Source organism: Tupaia chinensis, unplaced genomic scaffold, assembly GCF_000334495.1.
Source record: "Tupaia chinensis unplaced genomic scaffold, TupChi_1.0 Scaffold000037_20, whole genome shotgun sequence".
Taxonomy (NCBI): Eukaryota; Metazoa; Chordata; class Mammalia; order Scandentia; family Tupaiidae; genus Tupaia; species Tupaia belangeri.
Genome location: NW_006159479.1, coordinates 1,971,809 through 1,985,509, shown reverse-complemented (window position 1 = coordinate 1,985,509; position 13,701 = coordinate 1,971,809). Strand labels below are relative to the sequence as shown.

The following is a 13,701-nucleotide window of genomic DNA, read 5'->3' as shown; positions in this document are numbered from 1 at the left end:
GTGTGTGCTTGCTTGAGACAGTCAGAGAGAGGGAAAGTAAGAAATCACCCCATAGGGGTGATGGCTACACTACAATCCCTTCTCCTCCATTCATCTCTGGGGATTTGGGGTAGGCACTCACACATGTCCAGCATGATTTTCAAGCCACCACATCTGGGACTTGAACTATAGTGGGGGATGTAAGAGTCCAGCACCTTAATCACCATGCCACCAGGCTGACCCCCCTACTTGTCATCTAATAACTTTACCTCTACATATCTTTCTGTTTAATCACCTCAGTGTAAGGAATGTAATTTCTTTAAGTGAATAAATCTTCATTTTGTTTAATTCTGTCTTTTGGAATTGTCTGAGTTAAAAAAAAAATTCCATTAGAACTCATTTGTTGAAATGGAATTGCCTTTCTTTAGCCTCTATACATTTGGGTTTTGGAGTTAGAGTATATTTTTCTTTCATAAATGACAATGCTAGTATATATATATATTTTTTTTTGAGAGATTTTTGCTACAGGGTGTGTGCGCTCGCCAGACAGACAGAGAGAGACATTAGAGACAGAAAGCAAGAAATCACCCCCCCAGGGGGGATGGTCATGCCGCAATCCCTTCTCCTTCATTCTCCTCTCGGGATCTTGGGCACACACGCACACGCGCCCGGCGTAAGTTTTAAGCCACCGGGTCCAGGACATGAACCGCGATCGACTACGTGGGAGTCCAGCGACATAACCATTACGCTAAATGCTGGTTCCCAATGCTAGTATATATTTGAAAGTGAAAATTGTTTTAACTGTTGACAAAATGCTATACAAACTTTACCTTTTCTTCTGCTAAATACAAGTTTAATTACCATATTTTTCTCTCAAAATCTTTAAATAAAATTTTAAAATTTCAGTGAAAGGAAAAGAATCTAAATAAATAATGGAGTACAAAGATAAAAGGTCTCTAAAAGACAAGCAGCTAGGAAATCCAGGAAAATATTAACCAGAGGATATAATTATGAAATTTAAAGCATGCTTTCAATACACGCGCACTACAATAGAAACCAGTTTTCACTAATTGTTTTTTAGGAGTAGGACCTATGGAACTTGCTAAAATAGCAACTGTGTCTATTATCTATTTTGGAATAGAGGAGAAAAAGGATTTAAGAAGCAGGAAAAGTTACTAAAGCATAACACATAAAATCTTAACAATTGCTAAAAAATCTAGAAATTAAGTATATATTTCAACCTGAAGTCTTTATATCCTACTAAAGATCTTTATAAAAGAAGGAATATAAATCAATTCATTCTTAAAACCCTTGTTCTATCCCTCAAGAAGACAGAATGGGCTTCATATTACTTTGCGTTCTAAGCACTTTAAATAACAAAAGTATTTTAGTGAGCACCTAATAATGATAGTGAAAATGGTACAAGCCTTACAATATAATTTTAAAAACTATTTTACAACCCACTACTCTCCCCTACGCAACTTTCTTTCTCTTAAAATGAACATAAAGAACTAAATTAGTTAAGTCTAATAGGAGATAAATTTTTTTTTTTTTGGAAAGGTTTTTCGCTATAGGGCGCGTGCGCTCACCAGACCGACAGAGAGAGACAGAGCGATAGAAAGCGAGAAATCACCCCCCTGGGGGGATGGCCACACCACAATCCCTTCTCCTCCATTCTCCTCTCGGGATCTTGGGCACACACGCACACGCGCCTGGTATGAGTTTAAGCCGCTGAGTCTGGGACTCGAACCGCGGTGGACTGCAGGGGAGTCCAGCGAAATAGCCATTACGCTAACTGCTGGTCCCTGGAGATAAAATTTTAAAAGTTTATCCTTTAAAATCATACTAAGCTGTAATTCTAATCATTCCAATAGGAAACTCATTAGTTCCTGCAATCAGTAGCCACTGTACCAATTCATCCCAATCAATGTTCATTACAAACGATCTGTTTCAGCAGGTGGTAAAGAGGTTAAGGTAGCTGGATACTACATGGGCAATTGTGTGGTTCAAATCCCAGCTTGAAAAACACACTGGTGTGTGTGTGTCTGTGTGTGCCCAAAATCCTGAAAGGAGAATGGAAGAGAAGGGATTGTGGCATGGCAATCCCCTCTGTTGGGTGATTTCTCACGTCTCCTCTGTCTCTATTGCTCTCCAGTGAGTGCACATGCCCTTAAGCAAACTAAAAAAGAAAAAAAAAATTCCAAACCACAGGGTATATGACATAACCTAAGAACAATTTATCAGACACAGTGATACGATAAGAAAAGAAATCCTACTGCTGGAGAAACCAAGAAGTGCAAAGATACTTAATTATGACCAAAGATGAATGTTATGGTTTGGATAAAGGTTTGTGCCCTAAAGGTTCATGTTTTGGAATTTTTGTCTCTAGTGGGATGGTATTAGGAGCTGGTGAGACCTAGTGGGGCAATGACTGAATTGTGGTATTAGAACATGGAGGCACCAGTCTCAAGAATAGATTAATGCTGTCTTGTGAGAGACAGTGAGTTCTAGTTCTTACGAGGTTAATTCTCTGGAGAGGTTTTTTTTTTTGTTTTGTTTTTTTTGTTTTTTGACTTATACTATAGGGCGCATGCGCTCACCAGAAAGACAGAGAGAGACAGAGAGACAGAAAGTGAGAAATCACCCCCCAGGGGGGATGGCCATGCCGCAATCCCTTCTCTTCCATTCTCCTCTCAGGATCTTGGGCACACACATACACGTATCCGGCGTGAGTTTAAGCCACTGGGTCCAGGACTTGAACCGCGGTCGACTACATGGGAGTCCAGCGACATAGCCATTATGCTAACTGCTGGTCCCTTACAAGGTTAGTTCTCAAGAGAGCAGTTTGTTATAAAAGAAGATGGCTGCCTCAGGTGGCTTTCTCTCCATGCTCCCATCATCCTCTGTGCTTCTGTAGGCTAAGTAACAGCTAGCATGATGCCAGTCAAATGTCTTTGGGATTTCCAGCTGTTAAAATCATGTGCCAAGTAAACATCTATTTTGCATAAATCACTGAATCTCAGGAATTTCTCTAAGCAACACGATAATGGACTAAGATGAACAATACTTACTTTAAGTATTTAGATAAGGCATCGCTTAATTCTTTAGGAATGTATTCAGATATCAGACCATGGGCATAGCGAATGTAATCCTCTGAAAGAAAGAATGCAGAAAGAAAGAAAAAAATGAGAAAAAATAGTCGTAATGGTTTTACAGTCAAACTGATGCAAGTTCAAATCAGAATTTGTATCTGGATTTATGAAACTCATGTAAGGTCTAGCCTGTGTCCTCATTTGTAAAATGGGTATACTAATATCAGATTCATGGGGTGAGATGATGGATGAGATATGATATACGACGATACCAAAGATATAATAAGATAATACTGGGTTGTCAGAAAAGTCATGACACATTTTTACACTGAAAAACAGAGAAAAGGTACTTCATGACTTTCCCAGCAACCTAATACAATATAGAAGAGGCCCCTAAATGATACTAAAAACAAAAATGCAAGGTTGCTTTCTTAGTGGAGGGTTCTGTATATGAATAAAATTAAAAGTTCAGCTGTAAAAATATCTGCTTTATTAATGGATAGCATATGTGCACACATGAGCAGGACGAGAGAGCACCCACGCATGTGAGAACACCTTCAAGAGTCTTGTTACAACATAATCCCCTTTCCCTAGCCCTCTGGCTTCTTAGGATCTTGGAACCTGTGTACATGTTCAGCCTAGCTTCAGGCCAATCTGGGGATCCAAACCCACAGTTAGCCATATGGTTTCCGCACTGCAGTCCAAGGCAGTATAGACTGCTCCCCCTAAGCAGGGCTCAGATCTTCTTTTAAGACTAATCATTTCTAAGTCTGCTTCAATATCGAATAATTACTGAGGAATGTCCCTTCTACTTGTAGTTTTCTGAGTCTGGATCATGAAGGGAGGTTGAATTTTATTAAATGACTTTGTTCCTTCTATAGATAAGATAATGTATACCTTTTTGCTATTATTGTGAAGTATTAGATTTATTGTTCTGTGTATGCTGGACCATCCTTGCATCCCTGGTTGTTGTATATAACAGTCTTAAAGATATTGCTAGTATCTTGTTGAGAATTTTTTGCATCAGTATTCCTCAGGGATACTGGTCTGTAGTTTTTCTTTTTGTTATGTCCTTGTCTGGTTTTGGTATAAAGGTGATAGAAGCTTCATAGAAAGTTTGGGAGGATTCTTTCCTTTTGAATCTTTAGAAATAGTTTGAGGAGAATTGGGTTTAGCTCTTCTTTAAAATTTTTGTAGAATTAGAAAGTAAAGCCATTTGGAACTGGGCTTTTCTTTGTTGGGAAACTATCATCAGTTCCATCTCATCATAAGTTATTGGTCTATTCAGGCTTTCCACTGCATCTTGATTCAGCCTTGGTAACTTCTAGTGTCCAGAAATTTATCCATCCCATCTAGGTTTTCTAGTTTGCTGGCATACAGTCACTTGTAATAGTCTCTCATTTTGTATTTCTAATTTTTCAGTTGTAATATTATCAGCTTCATTACTGATTATATCTGTCTGGTTCCTTTCTGTTTTTCTTGATTAGCTAATGGTTTGTCAATTTTGTATGTTCTCTCAAAAAAAATCTTTTTAAAAAATCTATATATTTAATTCTTTTACTCTCTATTTCATTTATTTCAGATCAAATCTTTACTATTTCTTTTCTTTGGTTATTTTTGGGGAATTTTTGTTGTTGCTTTTCTAGCTCCTTGAGATGCAATGTTATTTTTTTTTTTACCACCTTTCTAATTTTTTTCTTATGAGCCCTAATGGCTATGAACTTCCTTCTTCTTCTTTTTTTTTAAAAAGAGAATTATTTTGCTATAGGGCATGAGCACTCTCCAGAGAGAGAGTCAGAGAGACAGAAAGCAAGAAATCTTCCCCCCACCCCTAGGGGAAATGGCCATGCCATCTTCTCCTCTACTTTCCTCTTGGGATTTTGGCCATGCACGTACATGCACCCAGAGTGAGTTTTAAGCTGCCTGGTCCAGGACTCAAACTATCATCAACCATGTGGGAGTGTAGCAACATAACCATCATGCCATCTGCTGGTCCCTGAACTTCCTTTTTATTACTGCTCTTTTCTGTGTCCCAAAAGTTGTAGAGATTGTTGTGTTCATTATCATTGCATTCAGAGAATCTTTGGATTTCAGTCTTAATTTCTTCAGTACTTTGAAAGTCATTCAGGAGTAGTTTGCTTAGTTTCCATGTTTTTGTATATTTTCAAGGGCTCTTTCTGTGGCTGGTTTTTTTTTTTTAAGGTTTTTGCTATAGGGCATGTGTTCTGGCCAGAAAGACAGAAAGAGAGACAGAAAGCAAGAGATCACCTCCCAGTGGGGATGGCCACACTGCAATTCCTTCTCCTCCATTCTCCTCTCGGGATTTTGGGCACACACGCACACATGCCCAGTGTGAGTTTAAGTCACCAGGTCCAGGACTCGAACTGCAGTGGACTACGTGGGAGTCCAGCAATGTAGCCATTATGCCAATTGCTGGTCCCCTTTCTGTGGTTGATTTCAAGTTTAATTCCATTGTGGTCAGCGAATATGCTAAGTATAATTTCTATACCTTTAAATTTGTAGACATTTGTTTTATGGCTAGTATGTGTTCAATCTTTAAAAATGTTCTATGTGGAAATGAGAAAACAGTGTATTTTGTAATTGCTGGGTGGAATGTTATATGCATGTCTGTCAGTTCCATTTTGTTAATGGTTATCAGTTAGCTCCTGTGTTTCCTTTTTTATTTTTTATTTAGATGACCTGTCCAGTGGTAAGAGTGGATGCTGAAATCCCCAACAATTAGTGTGTTTAGATCATCTCCCTCTAGATTTAGCACTTAGTTGTTCTTTCACATATTTGGGGACCCTGGTGTTGGGTATACAAATGTTTATAATTATTATATCTTCTCGGTGAACTAATCCCTTTAGAATTATGTAGTGTCCTTGTCTCTTTTTATCCTAAAGTCTATTTTGTCTGATATCAATATCATGATTTCTGCCTTTTTTGTTTATACTCTATGTTTATCCTTGTTGATGTGTGTTTCTCATAAGAAACATACAGAGGGTTCCTGTTTTTTATTTGTTTGCTTGTTAGTTTGAATTCATTGAGCTAATCCGGGACTTTTAGTTGGGGAATGTAATCCATTCACTTTCAATTATTATCGATACAGGTGGACTTAGCCCTGCCATTTAATTACTCTTTTTTTTTTTCCAAGTTGTTTTGTGTTCTCTTGCTTTTATTTATTATAAACAGTAATGAGTATACTTATTTAAGGAAATAGTATATGGTATTTCTCTAGTAAGTGTTTGCTTCATAAGAACCCTAGACATCATTTATACACACACATACATACACATGCATGCCCAAACTAATAAAATATCAAACAAACAACAAACAAAAACTAACACACAAACTCAACAGAACATATTCATTCATTTGTTATTTTTTACTTATTTATTTTTAGAGAGGTTTTTGCTATGGGGTACGTGTGCTTGCTGGAAAAACAGAGACAGACAGAGAGACAGAAAATGAGAAATCACCTCCCCCGCCCCCCAGAAGGGATGGCCACACTGCAATCCCTTCTCCTCCATTCCCCTCTCGGGATTTTGGGCACATATGCACACACACCTGGTGTGAGTTTTAAGTTGTCAGGTCCAGGACTTGAACCCAGTCAACTACGTGGGAGTCCAGTGACATTAAGTATTATGCCATCTGCTGGTCCCTGTATTCATTAATTGCAAAGCATCTGAATCCTTAGAAGTAAAATGCAGTTTTGGCATCAACCAACAGAACTATACATGACAATAAAATCTGTTTCAAACCCATTCTTAATTTTTTGTTCTATGTAGACTATAACAGGATAATCAAACTTATCCTTCATGAGATAACCACATGGGGACATAACCTACCAAAAGGAGACCCCAGATTTGCTGCTAGGATATTCCTTCACTTCCTTTCTCTTCAGATTTCAAGCTAAGGCAACAATTTGCTTCAATATTCTTTAGAAAATGATCACGGCTTGGTGATTATCTGATCTCAAAAATATCTTCAGTAGTATCTTCACTGTCAATGAAGATCATTGAACTCTTCTTAAAATTTGCTCATGGTTCTGGACTAACAATTATCCAATGGATCATAAACAGAGGAAACTACTGTAAGAAAGTCAACATATGGTTCATTTGCTGCTTCTTGTATCATATCAAGCTTAAGATCTTAAAAAGGAAATAGAGTGTAAAGCGTATAAAGCTTATACTAGGACAATAAGTGGCAATATAGTCAAGTCCAGAACCTTGTATATGGAATATTGGTAAAAGCATTGGACTCAGAGCAGAAGACCTCACTTACTAGCTAGAATAAGCCTTCTACCTTTCCAAAACCACAGTTTTCTATTTTTTAAAATAAGAGGATCTATCTAAATAACCTCTAATATTCACTTTACTACTTTAAACAAAAAACAACTATGGTTTTATTGATCCATCTATTCATTTGACTCAATCCTCCTTCTTCTTTTGTTAAAGCTAACTAAGGCACTGTAAGCTGGTCAAATGAGTATGGTGAAGGTGTTGTTCACCATTCTCAGAATGGCAGCAGCCAACCACGCGTATGTGCAAGATGTTTTAATGTGGAATTCTGCAAATAAAAACTACCTGAATTACTATCAATTACAAATAGGCCACTGTTTTTAGGGGTTTTTTTAGTGTTTTGTTGTAAATGGCTAAAGACAGATATTTTTGAGTTTTATATCCAGAACAAGGGAACACTGATTTGGTGCTTAAGGTCAGAATATTCTGTCCTACTTTTTGAGAATGATAACAACACTTTATGACTCTTTCTATTCAATATGCATATGAAAATAAGAGGGTATTACATTGGGAAAAGAAAATAAAAGTCCTTAATAACCTAAAAGAAAAAAAAACAATGCCAAGCAAGTCAATTTTCATCTAAACTCAAGATATTCAGTGCTATCTTAGAAAATATTCTCCTCAAGAGAAAGATATAAAGAGATGCAACCCACTGATTATCCTGTGTCATCAGAACAGTACAACAAAAAGGTTAACAGTGTGGGCTTAAGAGTCAGACAAGATCCATTAAGCTCAGCATTCCCACTTACTAGCTAGAAAACTTTGGACAGAGCCTCAAGACTCTACAGGGAAAGTAAAATAAGATAATGTCTCTATATTGGCGAGTCATCAAAGAGCTTGGTACATAACATACTTTCAATAAATGATAGCCAGTGTGAGTAGGCTGTCATTACTATTAGCATAAAATAACTATTTGCTGATGAATGATTTAAATATCAATTAGTGACATGTGATCTATGATAGAAATACTATTTAGTACAGAAATAAGATGCATACCTACTATAAGACCTATGGGAACACTGGCAAGACTATGATGCTTCTGTGGCAGTAAGATTTTTAATCCTAAGACAAGCATTTATACAGAAGCAAATTACTCTAGATAAAAATCATCTCTAGGAGCCAGTAGGTGGAGTAGTGGTTAAGGTGCTGGACTCCCATGTGTTTGACTACCATTTGAGTCCCAGATCTGGAAGGTTGAAACTCATGCTGGGCACATGTGCATACATGTCCAAACTCCCGAGAGGAGAACAGAAGAGAAAGGATTGCATCACTGCCGTCCTCCTGGAGGGTGATTTCTTGCTTTCTGTCTCTCTGGTGCATGCACACGCCTTATAGTAAAAATCTCTCTCAAAAGAAAAAAAAAATCATCTCTGATAAAACAATTTACTTACCTTCTTTGTCACTGGAAACCTGGTCACCAGAGAAAACTGCAGTTGACTGTACCCGGGCACCGACATTTACTTTATTGGTCTTTAAAGCTGCTATCGTTTGATTAACCTATGAAATTATTGAAAGGGGAAAATCAGGGTATTTTCAACTTAATTTTAGAAATCTGTGACTTTTCAGAAACTGTCATCCATTTAGGATTGCAGAAGTATTTGAGAAATGTGAAAACCTAGAAATATCTTCACTGGCTAACAGAAGATGAGAGCTGGCTGCACATTTGGAGAAAGGCTGAGCAGCAGCAACATTCTTGCATAGCCTCAATACACAGAGCTGGGTCTGTGTAACACGATGCAACATACTGCTCCGATTGGGAGCTTTGACTCTGGACTGGGCCAACAGGGTCTACTCTGTGTCCATGGGTCACATACCTAACCTCTCTGTGAAATCGGTGTAAAAATAATACCTACCTCAAAGCATTATTGTGAGAATTAAATGAATTAATATATGTAAATCCTTTAAAACAGAAGAACCTGCCACAAACTTTATATGTAATAATTTGCTAAGCAGAATAAATAATATAAATTTCCTACTTCCTAGGAAACATAATACTTATGAACCTCACATTGCTATTCACGTCATTATCATTTGCTAAGAGCAAAAATAAATGCTCAGATTCTGCTCAGGATTTATACTCACTCTTTAACTTACACAGAATATCATTACTGCATATGCAGCATATGAAAAAAGGACCAGGATGACACTTTTAAAATCTTTCCACTACTGTGTACATTAGGAGCCTGGTTAACTCTACAGACTCATTTCCATATTCCCAGGCTCCTAATGTGCCCTGTAACATAATATGACAAACAAACATGATTTTCCCATACGATAGAAGAGAATCTTAAGTAACAGTATTATCATTAATGGTGTCCAATGATTTTGCAAAAACTGTATCATTAAGAGATCTGGTTTAATGACATTCTTAATGTCTAAGTACATGATATCCTTAAACCAGTGGCATTCAAAGCTTTTTTTTAAAAAAAATTAATTTTATTTATTATTATTTTTACTTTGCTTTAGGGCACATGGGCTCACCACAGAGAGACAGGTAGAGAGAGGGGGAAAGTGAGAAAACAAGCTGCCACTATAAGCAACATCACCTTTGGAGACATCTGCAGGACTGACCAGAGCATAAGGCATGTCATTATCTGGCTTGGAAGCCTCACAACAATACCAACAAACAGCAAGAAATTCTTTCATTCAGCTGTAGGATCAGGGAGAGATAAGATCAAAAGAAAACACCGACCTAACTTTAGAGATACGCAAGGAAGGATAATAAGGAAAAGACTTCTCATCCTTGGATATCTCTATGCAGTTTTCCTCTGTTACATATACAGCATGGTCTGTGGATTCAGATTTAACTATCAGTTCAAAAGATCTTTAAAAAGGTGCACTGAATTTTTTTCTTGTGCCGTAAGACACTGGAGAGGTATCATACCTTTTTTTCCAGCCACTTTAATGTCTTCTCTTTGCTATACTTATAATATTTCTTCTTGTCTATTTCTGGATTAAATTAAAAGGGACAAAAAAACACTCAGCATAATGGATTGCATAAAAAATAAACTCACAAGATTATATCATAAGCAAGTTAACAATTTACTATTATTTCATAATAGTTTATATTCTTGAAAAACATAATTTAGAGACCAGCAGGTGGCATAGCAGTTACTTGCTGGACTCCCACATGGCTGACTGCAGTCTGAGTCCCGGACTTGGTGGCTTGAACTCAATCCGGGACATGTACATGCATGCCCAGGATCTTGGGAGGAGAACGAAGGGATTGTGGCGTGGCCATCCCACCTGGGGTGATTTCTCACTTCCCCTCTCACTGTGTCTGTCTCTTTATCTCTCTGGAGAGTACAGACACACCCTAGGCAAAAATCTCTAAGAAAAACCCTTACTTTATCGAACTGAGAGCATACACGAGACTCACAAAACAAAACAAAACAAAACAAAAACAGTGTGGATACCTCAGGAGTCATCCAACTACCAAATGAGTGTTATTTAAGAAAATTCAAATTTTACCAACAACTCTGTAGAAAAGGTAATTTTTAAAACTCAGCAAACTAACATGTGAAACAATTTTATTTTTTCTGAATGATTTTAAGTTAACCTCAATGTTTTCAATAAAATAATGTTTTCTTTCTAAATTAAAAATGAAAATCCCAAGAAAGAAAATTCAAAGTAAAGGCAGATGTCTAAGAAGATTACTGCATATATCCAGTGGAAAAAACTGTGTTAACTATTCTGTATTGCCCCGGTGGGATTGGTAGAGCATAAAAAAAAAAAAAAAAGGTGCCCATCTTTTAACATATCACCAACGTAATCATACTGATTTCAGAGGACTTTAGACTTATGGCAGGCTCAACCAGGTCCTTTATGGGGATGAAAGTTTCACCTCTTCTAAATTATACTTCCTCTCCTCCCAGTCTCCCTACCTGTATATACCATGTCTTAAACCATGATTTCCTCTGCGGTACTTTCCATTCATGGGGTTTCTGCTTTCTCTGCATAGGAGCAGTGCTTCCTCTCCAGCCTCTGCCTTTCATGCAAGCATCACTGTATGACTACTGGGACCTTAAGGCCAATGCAAACTCACCAGTGAGAGTTACACGGAACAAGACCTTCTCTAGCTCCCTACAGTGGGAAATAGAAACCTAAGGACAATGCAAGCTCACCAGAAAGAGTTATACAGAAAAAGACTTTCTCTCTTTCCCCCCTGAGAGGGTAGGAAATGCTTATCCAGGGGTAGTTTTCTGCAGTCTGTTATATGGTGGGTATGGGAGAGGGTCTGGGAGCTGCCTGGCCTTAGTTCATGTGCATTTCCTCCCTGGTTCAGCCTGTGGTTGTCAGCATTGTAGGCGAAATGAATCAGGATGGAGTGAGGGGTAAACCTTTGCATCTCCTCAGTATTTGTCACTGAAATAAAAACAAGAGGGACAGTTGCAAGTAGCATCCTGCCAGAAATATGAGAATTCCAAGGTACGATATCCAGTTACTTGGAAACTGGACTGCCAGGGAAACAGCCTACTATAGAAGCAAGGTTCATGAGATCGGACTCATTACTTGGGATATCATGTCTCATCCTAGGTACACATCAGGGGAATTTTAAGAGAACACAGAAACCACTCAATAAGTTGGTGAGGTGATGGTTTTAGAAGTTTTGCGCGTTGTCCAAAATGAAGACTCCACGAAACCTCAGTACTCAATTTTCTTCTAAATCCCATCTTGACTCTGCCATCCACTTCTCTCTTGCCTCTATCTCTAAATTTCCTGAAAGAACATCTTCAATCTGCAGCAGTTTCTCTCCTGTCTTCCCCTCCCTGAGCCCGTGGGCAGGCATTTTCTCTTGGAAACGTTCTCTCAGTAGAGGCAGAGGTCCTGCTGTGGTGATACGGGCACTACTGCACAATGCTGGAGGCCAACCTACAGTTTATTTGCTGCTTCTGGTACTGTATCAACCTTAAGATCTTAAAAGGGAAATAGTGTAAAGTATGTAAACCATACTTTATGCTGGGATACTAACTGGCAATATAACCAAACCCAGAACCTTTATGTGAAGTATCGGTAAGAGCACTGGACTCAGTACAGAAGACCTCACTTATTAGCTACAATAAGTCTTCTGCCTCTCCAAAACCACACTTTTTTCATTTTTAAAATGAAGAGGTTCTGTCTAAATAACCTCTAATATCCCTTTTCCTACTAAAACAAAACCAAAAACCTATGATTTTTACTCATCCATACATCCATTTGACTCAATCTTCCTTCTTCTTTGTAAAAGCCAATTAAAGGAACTGTCAGCTGCTCAACTCAGCATGATGAGGGTGCTATCCACCGCTCCCAGAATGGCAGCAGCCAACCACGTGTATGTGGAAGGTGTTGTAGGGTGAAATTCCATAAATAAAGACTCTGAATTACCATAAACCATAAATGGGCTACAATTACTAGGTTTTCTTTCTTCTTTTAGAGAGATTTTTGCTATAGGGCACGTGCGCTCGTGGACAGAGAGACAGAAAGCATAAAATTACCCCCTAGGGGGGATTGCCAAGCCCCAATCCCTTCTCCTCCATTCTCCTCTTCGGATCTTGGGCACACAAACACAGGTGCCTAGCAGGAGCTTTAAGTCACTGGGTCTGGGACTAAAACCATGGTTTACTACATGGAAGTCCAGCAACATAACCATTATACCATCTGCTAATCCCTAGGTTTTATTTTTTTCTAATGGCTAAAGACAGAGAGTAATGAGTTGCATACCCAGAACCAAGGAACACTGATTTGGAGTTTAAGATCAGAATATCATGTCCTATTTGAGAATGCTAACTATATTATATGATTATATGACTATTTTTATAGTCATATATAACCTGCTAGGACTTCTTCTATAGTGGTAAATAAAAGAAGAGCTTTTGTACCCACTCTTAGGGGAAAAGTGTATTCAGTCTTATGAGGAATATGATGGTAGCTGTAATTTGCCATCAATGCCCTATAACAGATTGAGGAAATTCCCTTTTATTCCTAATTGCTGAGAATTTATATCATGATTGAATTTTGTGAAATGCCTTTCCTGAATCTACTGAAATGATCTTACAGGGTTTTATTGGTAATATATAAAAATGTTGAATTATATTTATTGGTTTTCTAATGCTCAAACAACACTGCATTTCTATTATAAACCCCATTTAGGTTTGATACATCTGATATTCTAGTATTTTGTTAAGTCTATGATCATAGAAATACTAGTCTAGTTTGCTTCTGGTAATAATTTTGATTTTAGTATTGGAGCAATTCTTGTTTAATAAAATTTATTGTGAAATACTCCTTTCTCATCTGTTTTCTGAAAGAGTTAGAGTAAATATGATTTCTTTTAGTATTATTTCTTCCTT

At 37.7% G+C, this 13,701-nt stretch overlaps 1 protein-coding gene across 8 annotated transcripts in view; it reads right to left on the bottom strand.

The window, feature by feature from the left end:
• Positions 1 to 13,701, bottom strand: part of RNASEH2B (ribonuclease H2 subunit B) — an 87,464-nt gene that overhangs the window by 21,823 nt on the left and 51,940 nt on the right. For all 8 annotated transcript variants that reach the window (XM_006140533.3, XM_014588317.2, XM_014588319.2 and 5 more), the window contains 3 exons: positions 10,257 to 10,321; positions 8,764 to 8,869; positions 3,051 to 3,132 (listed from right to left, as the gene is read on the bottom strand). In XM_006140533.3, coding sequence (XP_006140595.2) covers positions 3,051 to 3,132; positions 8,764 to 8,869; positions 10,257 to 10,321 — 253 coding nt within the window. The remainder of the gene's footprint in view (positions 1 to 3,050; positions 3,133 to 8,763; positions 8,870 to 10,256; positions 10,322 to 13,701) is intronic.